Genomic DNA, 13,950 nt, shown 5'->3' with positions numbered 1-13,950 from the left:
GTTTGGCGTTCCCTGTCTGTTGATTCCCACTGTAATAGAACAGAGCAGAATAACACAAACAAGTGAGGATATGGTAAATCTTGGAAAGTGTCTGTTTTTCTGTTGTTACCAGTCAGACTTATCACAGCATGCAGACTTTTAAAAATAGCTGCCTGGATAAAAAAAATCACTGTTTCAGCTACGACAAACAACCTGGAAATACCGTGAGCCAGCTGAGGAGAGGAATTTCACTGCACCCCCACTTCTATTTAACTGTAACTTTACTCTGGGTTTCCTGCCAGCCAGTTTCCTGTATGTGTGTGCATGTTTCAGTGGAAGGAAGGAGTGGACATACCGGTGTGGCTTGGCACTTTTTTTCTGGGCATTTGCAGGTTTTGGAAAGCCCTGAATTAAGGCTTTTCTAAAAGAAAACGGCTTTTCTATCGATTCATTCATTCAGTGCATTCAACTTTTTGAAGAGCAGAGGTGTTAATGAATAAATGGGCTGGAGGGTGTGGCAGTGGATGAAATAAACTTCAAAACACAGAAAATGTGTTGCATACAGTGGGCTTGTAAGAGTATGTGCCACTTCAGATTGAGCAAACACTGCTGATTTCAGATTACTGAAGTCTCGAAATTAGCATAATTAACACCCAAATTATAGGCGTCCTGCCCCATATGTCCTATGTTGGAAGTCTTGGTTTCGGAGAACCATAAAGGAAAGTATTTTAACAATGTCAGCAGCAGAATTTAGGGTCCTGCTTAAGCGATAGGAAGTTGCTCCCGAAGGCTTGCCATCGGTGTGGACTGGATGTTGCATGAATGTTAGTTAGAGTCTGATGGTGGCACCTTGCATGGTAGCCTGTCATCAGTGTGTGAATGGGTGAATGATATGTAATATACTACTGATTGTAAGTCGCTTTGGATAAAAGCGTCTGCTAAATGACTGTAATGTAATGTAATGTAATGTAATGACGGTCGTCAATCACGTCCATGTGGATTTGGCCACTAGGGTTCCCCCACCTGCCACTTTAAACCGAGCTCACAGCCACACTACTGAGAGCAGAGGAGCCCCTCGTATGCTACTGCCCTCCTTCCTGCATTCCTCGGAGCCGCTACAGACTCTGTGGGGGGAGAGTTTAAGGGATGGAGGTCAAAGGTCACTTCCTGTGCATTGATTCGTTGAGATTTGCCATAAGGAGCTGAGCATTAATGGATCAACGGGGCATATTTGGTGAAAAACTGTCTTTTCCCCCTCTCTATGCACTTTTATTTATCATGTAAAAAGATAATAAGATAAACTACATCATTGTTTTTCTCCACCCAGGGTATCCTTTTAATATTTCTGGGCCTTTTCACACAAGTTCGTCATTTGTGTAAAATCTTTGAGTGAACTAACCTTTGGTGACGTGAGTCATTAAAAGAAACATCACTCAGCCTTTCTGACAGTGTTCACTGGGAGACACTGATGAGTGGAACACTAACTTGTTCCTGATACAGAATCATATAAGTGTATAAGAAGTGGACGTATTCGTCACGACTACCAGAGCCGTATACGGAAACCAGAGATTGAGACCAGAAACTCGTGTTTACAATGTTTACTGAGGGAATAAATCAAGAGAGAAGTAGAGTCGTCCCCTAATAGGCCATTAGAGAAAATGCAAGTTGAATGCACTTCAGCGTTGGCTTCACTTTCAGACCTGGAGGTTGCTGTCTGTACAGCACTAATATGGTCCGCAAGACGCCTCGGACTGACATCTGTGAGGGAGACGTGAGCAGACTTAAGGAAGAGGAGCAACACTGCTTGGTTTCAATACTACCTGTGATGGCCTTAAATTCGGCTTTTACTCTTGTCAGAGGATCTGAATAAGTGTGTGTGTCTGAAATGATGTTTATGTTGGTCATTGTATTTACATTCCTAGTAAATGTCTTTTAATCTGTGATTTTCATCAGAATTTGGCTTTTGCTCCACTGTGGACTGCAGCATAAATGTAAATGGATTATCGCATCCATAAAAAAATAAGAAGACTTATTCATTTATATTTATAAGTTAAGTTTTTCCACTTTCTGGTGTGTGTATATGGTTATGTAAGGAGCCTGAGTGGCCTATCACATGCTGACCAGATGCAAACTAGGTAACATACACACAACAGCCACACATCCAGGAAACCTCCGGAAAGCCTGAATCCTATCAGAGAGAGCAGATGTCAAACACACACACACACACACCCCTCCAGATGGTAGAGTCTATCCTGCCCCCTCATTTCATATTCAATTATCAGAATCAAAGGAGGACGCAGACCTGATCAAATGTATCCTGTGTGTGTAATAGGAAATGACATAATGAGGGGCATATGGCCACGGAGAGAGAGGCAAAGAGGGGAAACTGTTTTTCAGCTACAATCAGTCAGGTGTTTTAATCGGGGAGCAACCTCCGGTTCTTCAAAATGAAGCCAATGGGTCTTACAACTTGCATTCTCTCTAATGTCCATCAGGGGGCGACTCCTCTGGTTGTATAGAATTCTATGACCAAATGACTCTACTTCTCTCTTGATTTATTCCCTCAGTAAACATTGCAAACATGTGTTTATGGTCTCAATCTCTAGTTTCAAGTCTTGCATGATGTTCATTTAGTAAATTATGGTCCATTTAGAGTCAAATAGACCATAAAGCAGGGTATGCTTTAGGGTGGGCTTACTGTGATTGACAGGTTGCTGTCTCTACCAGAAAGAACATCATTGATGTGCAGAATTATCTTTTAAACTGACAAACATCATATGTGTATTTCATTGCGCAATTCAAACAGAATCAGAAAAATATGCCGTCTCTCACCGCTAACTACTGTACAGAATTTTTTCGGAATGAGGTCCCATGGAGGTCCACCGGAAACGGAGGGTTTTAACCTCTCTATATTATGAATGTTTGCTACGTTGTTAACAAAGTGCAGCTAAAAGTTCACTTGGTGGAGCTGACTCCTAGAAAATTTGGTTAAGCATTACGAGCAACAGTCTACTTACTGTGTATTGGAATAGAGCACAGATTTTAAAGGTGGATTGGTAATCTTCAAAAACTTTTTTGATATATATTTTTTTTAAATTCACTGAAATTCCAAATCACATCCTGAAAGCACTCAATGAATTATATCCTTAAAACAAATACTGTATCTGTTGCAGGACTGTAATAAGCCAATTTAATAATATCATTTTGCCTGTTTGTAATGATTGGACAGGCTACCTACGTGGGTACCTGGTCTGGTATTTTACCTGTGCACAATAACTAGAGCAAACACAGTTCTATTTTTGGCATTATGGGAAAAGCTGTACAACTAAATCAATATAGAATTAATTAAATCTTGTTTTGTTTAATATCCATGATACCTATGTGGTCACAACCCGGTCAAGCCAACTATAGCCCATACAAAATTAAATGGAAAATAAAGTTTTCCTGCTAGCAATTACAGCTTAATTGCATTTCCTCCTGGAGTGCTTCGGGTAAAGCATTTGTTTACAGAGTTATTCATTTTGGGGGAAAACAAAGAGATAAATATCCCAAATACAGTATGCGTAGCATGATAGACAATGGAAGAAGACTTTCCGGAAATGAGCAGAAAATGTGATTATCCCGCGATAGCCCTCTACTTATTTCTCATACAAAAAATAGCTCTAGAGCCAAGAATTCAGAGAACATTAAACATATTGACAAGAGACATACAGACTGTAATTTTCTTGGCTTTTTCCGAAATGCAATATTTCAAAAGTCTGACCTGCTAATTCCGATTTTCTTTGAACTATAATTGATAGCACAACACCAGATGTCTAAATGTTATCCTTTTACTTTTTTATTGTCATCAATATTGTTTTTTTCGCATTCAACACACATTTCAAATGATTATGAAATAAAATATTGTATGCTAAGTGAAACATTTGTTTTTACATTGATGTGAAAACATCTCCCTCAAACAACTGTAATTAAATTCAACTGTCTCAGTGACATTCAAACACATGATAGCGTTATAATTCATCTTCGCCCAATATTAATTTTCACTGAATAGAGTTTGAAATCGTCAAAAGGGAGTCAATGTAACCTCTGTTAACGTTACCCGTTTAGCTCGGTGCTGCTGGCAGAAGAACCGGTCACTGCGATTACTCTGAGCAGCATACATGGGAATTAATTAAAATATAATAAGTGTCTGATTAAGTTAGTTGTTCCTTTGAGGTACGTTCTTTTGAATAAACTGTGGGAACTTGTTTATTTTAGCAACCAGGCTAAGCTAACGACTTTGCTAACTTTATTTTCCCTCTTGAATATTTTTATTGAACAAAATGCCAGAGGGATGTTAATTAAGTAGAAATGAATGACAAGAACATACTATAGTAAATAAAAGATTCAAAAGTTTGACACCAGCTCCTTGGATAAATGTTTGATATGTCATTCACTAATATGTTCCTTTCGGTACTGTGATAAAGTTTAAAAGGGAATGTTGAAAGGTGGATTTAAAATGCAATCGTAAAGTAGAATCTTAACCAACGACTTCACTCTTTCAAAATGACTGGAAAATAAGGTACCCAAGTAGATGGCAATTTTTTTAATCATTACTTTATAAGAAGCTCAAATTGCAAAAACAAGGAATCACCTACTCTCCAAAAATGGAAAACATTAATGAAATATTACTTGAATATTGAAAGGACAATGTCGGAAGACAGCAACAAAGAATTAATATTTTACAGAATATGGAGCTCAATTAATGAAGCTTTTTAGATTGACTGGAGCTGCAAAATCACCCAGCATCAATACAATTTAAGGAACATTATGGCCAATTCTACCCAAAGAAATTGAAATTCATGACATTATCCAAATAATAATCAAAATGCTTAAAACTCCTTAAATGCCACTAACTGCTGGAATAACTTTTTTATCACATTTTCTTAAAACAAATTTTTTTGTGCATATCCTTTTTTAGTGAAAAACAATCAATCTTATATAAGGTAAACAGAAATATTAAGGTCCCTCTGTATAAATAAGAATAGTTGTTTTTTTTAAAAAGGACACCATTGAGTCTTTTCTTTTCTTACATGTATTTTTGAACCAGACTAAGCTTGACAGCTTATTACAAGTCCCCCAATTGACGATATTCACGATTATCCTAATAACGGAAACTAAGCACTATCTTAAAACTTGAGTGTCTTTTATCACGATCCACAATATAATCCTACATTATTCCATCTCAACTTTGTATCATCAATACTTTGTTGTGAGTTGGCAGGTGCGTTTGATTAGTATGCATGTTTGTGCAGATGTGGATGAAATATTACTTGTGATGACAACCATACTACTGTGTGAGATTTGTGGATTAGCATTTGAAGCGGAGTAAATCATGGAATTTGATTTCTTACTTAGACCCTTATTCACTCAAAAAAAGAAAAGAAAATACAATATACATATACGTAACGAAATGCAAGGAGCTAAATGTTTTCTTAATTATGGGCTATACTATTTATATGGACTACCAACTTGTTATTGGGCCTGACAAACCAATAACCTCTTTTATAATTCATGGAGATATCTTCTGGTTTGGCTACCATGTTATATGTATTTCTTAAGAAAGAATATATGAAGAATACTTTTTTTTTTCTTCTTTGAGACAATTAAATATCCCATGAAATTCCTCCTATGTCACATGTTTACTGGGTTTTAGTTCTCTTAATTTATATTTAGCCTTGACAAAACACCAGCAATGGATTGCCAGTGGGAAAAAAACCCTTATATTTCATATTCAATTCGAATTGCTTATACCAAAGGATGGCAAAGAAATTGAACTCTGTATGCTGCACTTTAATCTTGCGTTCACATAACTATAATTAGGTTTGGGGACTCAGGGCCGTGCCTGCTCACAGTGGACATGGAACGAAAAGGGGGTTGCCTTTCACTTCCCTCCCTCCCCTTCTCTTCCCCTTCTGCTCTTGAGGAGGCAAAATTGGTTCCAGATGCATTCTCTCACGGCTAGCCTCCATAACCGAATCACAACATGAAAGAAACAAAGTTTTCACAAAACTCGGTAGAGAAGTATGGAATGTATGGCATTTTTACACACAAAAATAAGTGCGGGGAAGACCTTGGGGGAAAAAAAAAGCCATTATTTTCCAAAGGGCAGACCCCTTTTTTTGGGGGGGGGATTTTCGGAGACCTTTATTTCTGTCACAAGCCTTTGGGAGACAATGTGCATCCCAAATGAGGATCTAAAGAGCTATGTTGCTTTCAAGTTCCTGGCAGATGTGTCAGAAGAAACCAAAAAAAAAATGATACAAAGTGATATTTATCCAGAGCAAATCCACATCCTGCACCCATGTGGACTGAAACATCAAAGACCTACCCACCAGCATGTTAGACCAATTTATAACCCTGCCCGTGAAAAACACCCGCTAACGGAGTCTAAGATACACATTAGCCGAACTGATATTAAAGAGTGGCAACAGCTGAAGGTCTCTTGAGAAGACGTCTCGCCAAATGGCTCAACAAAAAAGAAATGTAGCAACAAAGTGCAAAGGGGCAGCTCCATGTTGACTCGGCCAATTAACAAGTGAAAGCACTTTCAATGGCAGTTGTCCTACAACACCGACACACACCTCTGTGTTTGCCCGACTAGCTAATAAACAAGTCGCAGATAATTAATTAGCACCTTGAGAAGCTAACAGAGACACATTTTGCAACTTTTAGCAGCCAGACTCGCACTTAAAGCTGCAGGCAGTTTTTCGTCGAAGTCTCCTGTCTTTCTCACCTTTAGAAAACTACTAAAACATAGTTTAGAACTAAATCCTTGGCTTCATATCATATCAATACATGGTTTTAATTAAAAAATAACTTTCTGCTGCAATTGTGCCAGTGCTTACGAAAGTAACGGGTTTTTTTGGGGGGAGTGAGAATGATATGAGAATAACTCGCCAAAGAGTTAAAACATTAGGTATTTTATGGAAGTAAATGCGTTTTGAGGGTATGTGATGGATGCCGAATAGAAGAACGGGTCCTTCTGATTCGTAATGTCTTAGCATTTAACCCTAGAAGCTGTGTGCATCGGCTAATAACCAGGAAGGAATAAACGGGACGAATTGTTCATGGCGTTTGCCATCGCGGTAACGGTCCCCTTTTTCCCTTTCCCCCCCCGAGCCGCTATGTCAGCTCTGTTTCTTTCCTATCCCCGGCTATTTTCCACACAAGGAACCGAGTAAATGTACTTTCAGAACTAGTACAAACTACCAGCAGACACAATTGTTAAGATCGGGAAAAGCGTGTAATAACTACGCTATAGTTGTACTAAAACTTCAAAGGCTCGTCCGATAGATGTTCCTGTTCTCAGAAACGCTACACAGGATGCTAAGGCGATACGTTGCGTTCATTACAATAACGGAATAATTCAAGATATCGTCCCTTTGCTTTTCGGCAAAGGTACAAAGGTGAAATTCACAACTAAAACCTTTGAGATATTACCAAAGACGCACCTTTTTTAATTCGGCGTGCAATAAATACACTGTACATGATAAAAAAATTGCAACTTTTACAATTGTTTTCCCCCTGTTATTCCCACAGTCAATTCACACCTAGACTCTCCGTGGTGGGCGGTAGCTACCGCTGTGTACTTCCAGATAAAATGTAAAGGTTTAATTGGGGAAAAAAAGTGCAGGTTTCTGGAAAATACATATGCCCGAATTTACCAGAGGACTTTTAGGATTCAGAATACATAGTAGCGACAAGTCTGCGTAGTGGTCAACTGCAGTAATAAGCAAGGGAATATGGCATTGTAAGATCTGTGAATGGAGTTTGGCTTGAAGTTCTCACTACTACATTAAGAGCAAAAAATCTCGTGGCTCACAGGATGGCAGCTGTCAGTGAATCAACAAGTTAGTCCCGACCTGCAGTGTGCAACTAACAGATGGCTTAAGGCTTGAATTAAACATCGTTCTGTCATTTTTCAGCAAGTTAACCAGATGCATTAAAGATGCAGACGTTATAATGGACACATGACATACGGTTGAAATCAAACGCACGGACAGACTCACCCTGAGCTTGGAGCGGCTGGCAGTAAAAGTTGACGGAGAGGAAAACACTGATTATCTGGAAACACACACGCATCTTATTGAAATCCTAAAGTGCATCGTGGACAAGAAGACATAGAAAACACTGGTGCTGTGACATGCTCCATGAATCCCCTGCTAACTCTCTCTCTCTCTCTCTCTCTCTCTCTCTCTCTCTCTCTCTCCCTCTCTCTCTGTCTGTCTCTCTATCTCTGCCCACAGCTTCCAGTTTAGTGTGTGGAGCGCAGAGGACATGCGCAGAACGGGGAAGGAGACCGGTTAACGGTGACCACCACCCTTCAGGCTTTATGATACCGATCCACACTGTTCTTTTTTTACTCATTCAAACAGATGGAAGAATATAAGAACACCATAAATAGACTACTTTTTTATAAAATGTCCTGTCCAAGATGGCAGGGTAAAAAAGTTTCACCACATGAAAACACACTCAACAAACTTAAAAAAAACAACAACCTAAACATAGTTAAAAAATAACATAAAAAAGAGACAGGAAACGTGAAACAAACCGGCAAATTGCACCTTAGAAGAATGGAGAACCAAAGAATTGTCATCCAATGTCTGCACCAGTGCATTCAGTTTCTAAAAACTTGCTTATAAACAATAATCCAGTTTAAAATGTCTCTGTAGCTCACACCAAGATAAGGCGCAAACAACTTTAAAAAGCATATTAATATATTTTTTTTCTGCAATATCTGCTCTTGCGCTCGGGGCAACTAAAACCATAATGAATCTTTTTTGTGTTTCTGTAAATGATGGTCTTGGATAGATATTTTTTAAAAATATCTGCATTTGTACATCCACCATCCACCCCAACACTCAAAACATGCTTCCCACTCGACATAATCCAAGGCCGTAATTATGCTTCCCTAAAAATCTCTTTGGCAAAACAAAGTAGTAGTATACACGTTCTTGGATCATTAGAGCATGCGCTTAGTCAGACCAAATATCAAACCAATAATACACATATAAATAAATAAGAATAAAATTCTGGCCATGAATACTTAGAGAACACATCCTGTAAGTTTTAGGAGGAGGAGAGTTTTTCTTAACAGACTGAACTAAAATCAGGACTGTGAAAATATTTTAAAAATAAATTAATAAAACCCCCAAAAAAGGTTTGCAAGAAAGTTTATTTAATTATTTTTTCAGAAACAAAGAAAAAGTGTTATTCTTATTAATTGATTTATTAATTAAGAAAAAGCTTTGTTTCATAGACATCGCGTAATATTTTGAGCATTCAACAAAAAAAAAACCTAAGCGGTGATTCGTTCATTTTTCCATATGCGATAAATCCCATCTACAGTCACAGTAGCTGGAATCTATCCCAGAATTCAGTGGATGAAATGTGGTTGTGGCTCAGCGGTTATGGCTGATTGAACCCCGGCTCCTCCTGTCCGCATGAAGTGTCCTTGATTAAGACACTGAAAGCTGGCCACTTCACAGCAGCTCACTGCTCCTAATGCTAAGGATGGGTCGAATTCAGGTTTCATGGATGTAATGTTGTGACTTTTCAAATAAAGTGTCAAGTTCAACGTTGCTAGTCCACTGAGCTTCTATAAGACACAGAGCACTTAACACGTGCACGTCGTGAATAAAGAAGTGGTCACCATGACTTCATCCCTTGGTTTGAAGATTGCGGTTTTGAAGCCTTGAGTTTAACTTTTTGGGCTGTCGCTCTCTTGGTTTTTGACCTTCTTGGTTTTTTTTACAACCAGAAGTGACAGGAGGGGGCATACAATTAACTTTTATGAATTGAAAAAAATCTGTAAAAAGGGTTAAAGTTATAAAACACCGACGACTTCCATACCGGACAACTGCATGGTAGTGACTTGTCATCACAAAGTAGCCCCGCCCTAAAGCATTCCCTGCTTTATGGTCCATTTAACTCTAAATGGACCATAATTTACTAAATGAACATCATGCTGTATTGAAGAAGACTTGAAACTAGAGATTGAGACCATAAACTCATGTTTACAATGTTTACTGAGGGAATAAATCAAGAGAGAAGTAGAGTCATTTTCTCATATACGTCTATACAATCATCGTTCTTTTTCCAAACAGAGGAGTCGCCCTCTGCTGACCAGAAGAGAGAATATAGGTTTAAGGTGCTTCAGCATCGGCTTCACTTTTCTGTATTGGAGGTTGCAGCCCGGCTGGACGTATGCAGCCATAAAGATTGCTAGACTTCAAATACATGAAAAAATATCTTTCAAATCTTTATACATTAGATCTATATTGTTTTATGATATGTAATTATGAATAATAGTTAAATCACCAAACAAATGAAACATTGAAATTTCCCACCAACATGAGCACATATATATGTTGGTTTCTTAAACACGGGAACAATAGGCGATGGGCTCCTTTGCCTTTCTGTGTTTTTTCCCCCACAGGTTCAATGTCACCTACACTGGAAACAGGGTTACTTTACACTGATGGTTACCTCTTCTTTTTATTTTTTTATATTTGTTACTTTTTCAGTCTCTGTTTCAAACTCTCAAACCAGAGTGGGTGATAGTTGGAACAGTGGAAAGAGCAACAAAGGCGGTGTTGATGAGTTTTATTTTGTTCCTTTCGAGTTTGAATGAAGTGTGTTTTACAACAATTAGCGAGGTAAAATGACTTGTCTGACCGGAGTCTGGCGACTTTGAGGAGAGCATATTCATTTTATGTTTTGTACATTAGTAAATTGTACAAATCCAAATCCCTGTTGTATAGTATTCAACATGCATCACATAGCATCACAACTGAAAAAAGGGGCATACATTAGCTTGTCCCCCAGGGCGTTATGTTTCCATCACTGCCGGCCAGAGCTGGAGCCGATTGATACCTGTGACTACTGTAGTGTAATTTTTAGAGGGAATGAATGCAGTCTGTGAACTTTTTTTATGTTTTATGTTGCATGGCATAGGGGCTTAAGTTATGACCAGGTCAACTATAGAGTGATTATTCTTTTACTTTAACAAAGAACAATTCAGTATATTTATCAATATGAATATATTTGTTAAATTTAGTATTACAAAGTTCGGAAAGTAATGATGTAACCTGATGTTACCTTACACAAAGAAGAATGATCCCAGTCACATCTACTTCAGAAAGCCCAGTTATGGCAATTGGTATCAGGACTGAAAAAGACAGATCGGTGCATCCCTAGTTCAATCCTAAACTTCAATATCATATAGTAAAATTAACTGTCAAGGTAATGTCTTGATAGTTTGTCATGGTCCACGTATTATCTTTGTTCATGAGCTTTTGACTGCATCTCACAGTCTTCATCCCTGGATGGAGCTGCCATCGACTAAGTACATAAGTACACCTGAGTATGGAACTTGATAACAGCCATTCACATCCTACCACAAAACCATCCTGGAACACTCATGACAACTGAACACACCCTATCCACCGGTGAGGACCATGAGGTGTGGTTGAATCCTCTGAAAACAAAAGTTGGTAAGTGGACCTTGAGTTGAAATGAGATAACCATTCAGGTAAGACAGATATGGCGGTTTGCCAATATACCCATCCAGTGACAGGAAGTGTTTTTTCCGGAGGGGGGGGGGGGGGGGGGGGCCTCCCAGTCTGCCCACTCATTGTCCCTCTCAATGCCATGTCAACAGCGCAAGGCGGCTTTTTGTGCCACCCGGCCGTCAAACAGCAGGGAAATCTCTGTCCAGGGAGACAATCCTCTTTTGTAACGGGTCAAAGGTCGTGAGTGAGGAGGATGTCAGGGGCTGGAGTCAGCGCTTTGTCCCCCATGTGGCTACATCATGCCGTCGACAGGCATGAATAGTGAGGGGCCCCCTGGCAGCAGAGAGGAGAATGAATCATGTATTCATACAGATGTACTGAGGTCATCTGGGTCCTTTGAGCTAAAAACATATGACATGGTACTCTGTGTATGACAAGGTAGTATTATATTACCCACTGGAGTATTACATTATCTACTTTCCCCTAACATCTTATATACTGTCATATGTAATGTATTATTCCATTAGCCATTGTAATATAACATGATATTCCTTTACCTATTGTAATGAGACATATAGCAAGTGCTTTATTTTTTTAATCAAGTACAATTGCCTTTTATAATGTGTCATTAAGGAACAAAGACATATTTTTATAAAGTAGTTGGTGCCGACCTCTCTAGACCCCGAAAAAATAAAACACGCACACACCAACAAAGAAACAACCTATATAATATCATGAGGTTGTTCAACAGCACATCAATGTTGTACCGCTACTCTTCAAAGCAAAACATAAAATAAAAAATGTAACTAAATAAATAGGAAAAAAAAGAAAAAAGAAATGACTCGAATTGCCCCACCTTACCGCTCCACAATTCATTTATTTGGTTGGAATATACACAATTCTTTAAAATGGACCTTCCTATCTTTCTACAACCTAAGAAAATGTAGTAACATCCCAAACCTAATACGTGTGTCTCCTAGCCAGTAAAGTGGTGAACGCAATTACATTATTTTGGGATAACGAGAGAGACGGTAAAGAGGCGGACACCCCAAAAAGAGTGGGTGAGTATTTCAGGCTAAGTATTAAAAATCATTGTCCAGAAGTCAAACAGGGATGGACAGAGCCACAGCATGTGTATGAGGTTGGCAGTGGCTTGAAGACATCTGTCACAGGACGGGGAGACATGTGAAGCCTTGGTAAAGTAGATGTGATGCACCACTTGACATTGTAACACTTGTAACGAAGTCGTCGTCCAGTTTCACTGTAGGACAAATTTGACCTTTCAGTTATTTTAAATACATCTTTAATAAAAACAAATAACTTAATTAAATACTGAGTTAATAGTTCTGATTCCAAAGTTATGTAAGTGCATAATGTCCATGTGTATTTTCTCTTACATAGAGGTGATGTCATTTAAAAAATTAAACAAATTAATCAAATTACTTTCCCAGAAGTCTTTGTTGTCAAGTAACTTCTGTACTTAAGTATGGCCAATTCTATATATTTTTTTACAACTTCAACCATGATCTTGTTGCCTAAACCTAGCCAGGTTGTTTCCTGTGAAGACAGAAGTTTATTTTGAAAAGACTGTATGCACGCAAGAGCGGAAATTGTGTCCCCAGACTTCTGTAGGAAATCGCACGAAAATGAGGAATAACTTTTCATAAAATATCAAAGGAATCGTTGGATCAGAATATGTTGTGTGCCAGGGAGGAGGGCAAAATTGTGCTCCCTTAACTCTATATGTATGATTCATTGCGTCTTGCCCTCTAAATGATAGCAGGCCATTTGGATCTGTTTTGACACCCCATTCAACTGGTAAAATGAGACATTTAAACAACTTTATACTTCCGCCTGCCCTTGGTTCAACTTCCTAGTCCTGTCTGGAGTGTCTTGTTCTTGATGGTGGTATCGTAGTGGCCTAGAGGAGACTCCACTCTCCTTTGAATCCGTTTCCAATGAAAGCTTCAAGTCCATGATGGTTTTAAGGTCGGGTGGAGACTCATTTAAGTCTGCAGTAATCTTTTGACTATTCTACCACAACACCGTTTGGGTTTTGAAAGTCATTCGAACAGGGATTCCCCTCCGTTGATGCTGTGCCACCACCACCACCACCACTTCACACCACTGGTTTTTGCTTTGAAGAGTACATTTCAATTCCTTTGCATTGGAGTCTTTAGTACATTATTTGTATTCTGGAGCACTGTATTTATCTGCCAATATCTGATTTGAAAAATCACTAGAAACAAAATGCGAGCACCTACACTCTTACATCTGCCCACGGCAGCAGCTCATTGACCAGCAGTCTGTGAGAATAAAGTGTCTGTTGAAGAGAGAGTCTCTTGTTTGCAGTCAGAGCTACAGTGCAAACCCTGAGGCTGCATCCGTCACAGATTGGCCAAATGGCTCCAGCTTC

General features: G+C 38.8%; 1 protein-coding gene across 2 annotated transcripts in view; it reads right to left on the bottom strand.

Moving 5' to 3' along the window:
- The window catches only part of reck (reversion-inducing-cysteine-rich protein with kazal motifs), a 59,322-nt gene extending 51,110 nt beyond the window's left edge, over positions 1-8,212 (bottom strand). For both annotated transcript variants that reach the window (XM_054623167.1, XM_054623168.1), the window contains exon 1: positions 8,031-8,212. In XM_054623167.1, coding sequence (XP_054479142.1) covers positions 8,031-8,103 — 73 coding nt within the window. In that variant the 5' untranslated portion in view covers positions 8,104-8,212. The remainder of the gene's footprint in view (positions 1-8,030) is intronic.
- Between the last annotated feature and the right edge of the window lie 5,738 nt (positions 8,213-13,950).

Source organism: Anoplopoma fimbria, chromosome 21, assembly GCF_027596085.1.
Source record: "Anoplopoma fimbria isolate UVic2021 breed Golden Eagle Sablefish chromosome 21, Afim_UVic_2022, whole genome shotgun sequence".
Taxonomy (NCBI): domain Eukaryota; kingdom Metazoa; phylum Chordata; class Actinopteri; order Perciformes; family Anoplopomatidae; genus Anoplopoma; species Anoplopoma fimbria.
This window is presented reverse-complemented; position numbering and strand designations above follow the sequence as displayed.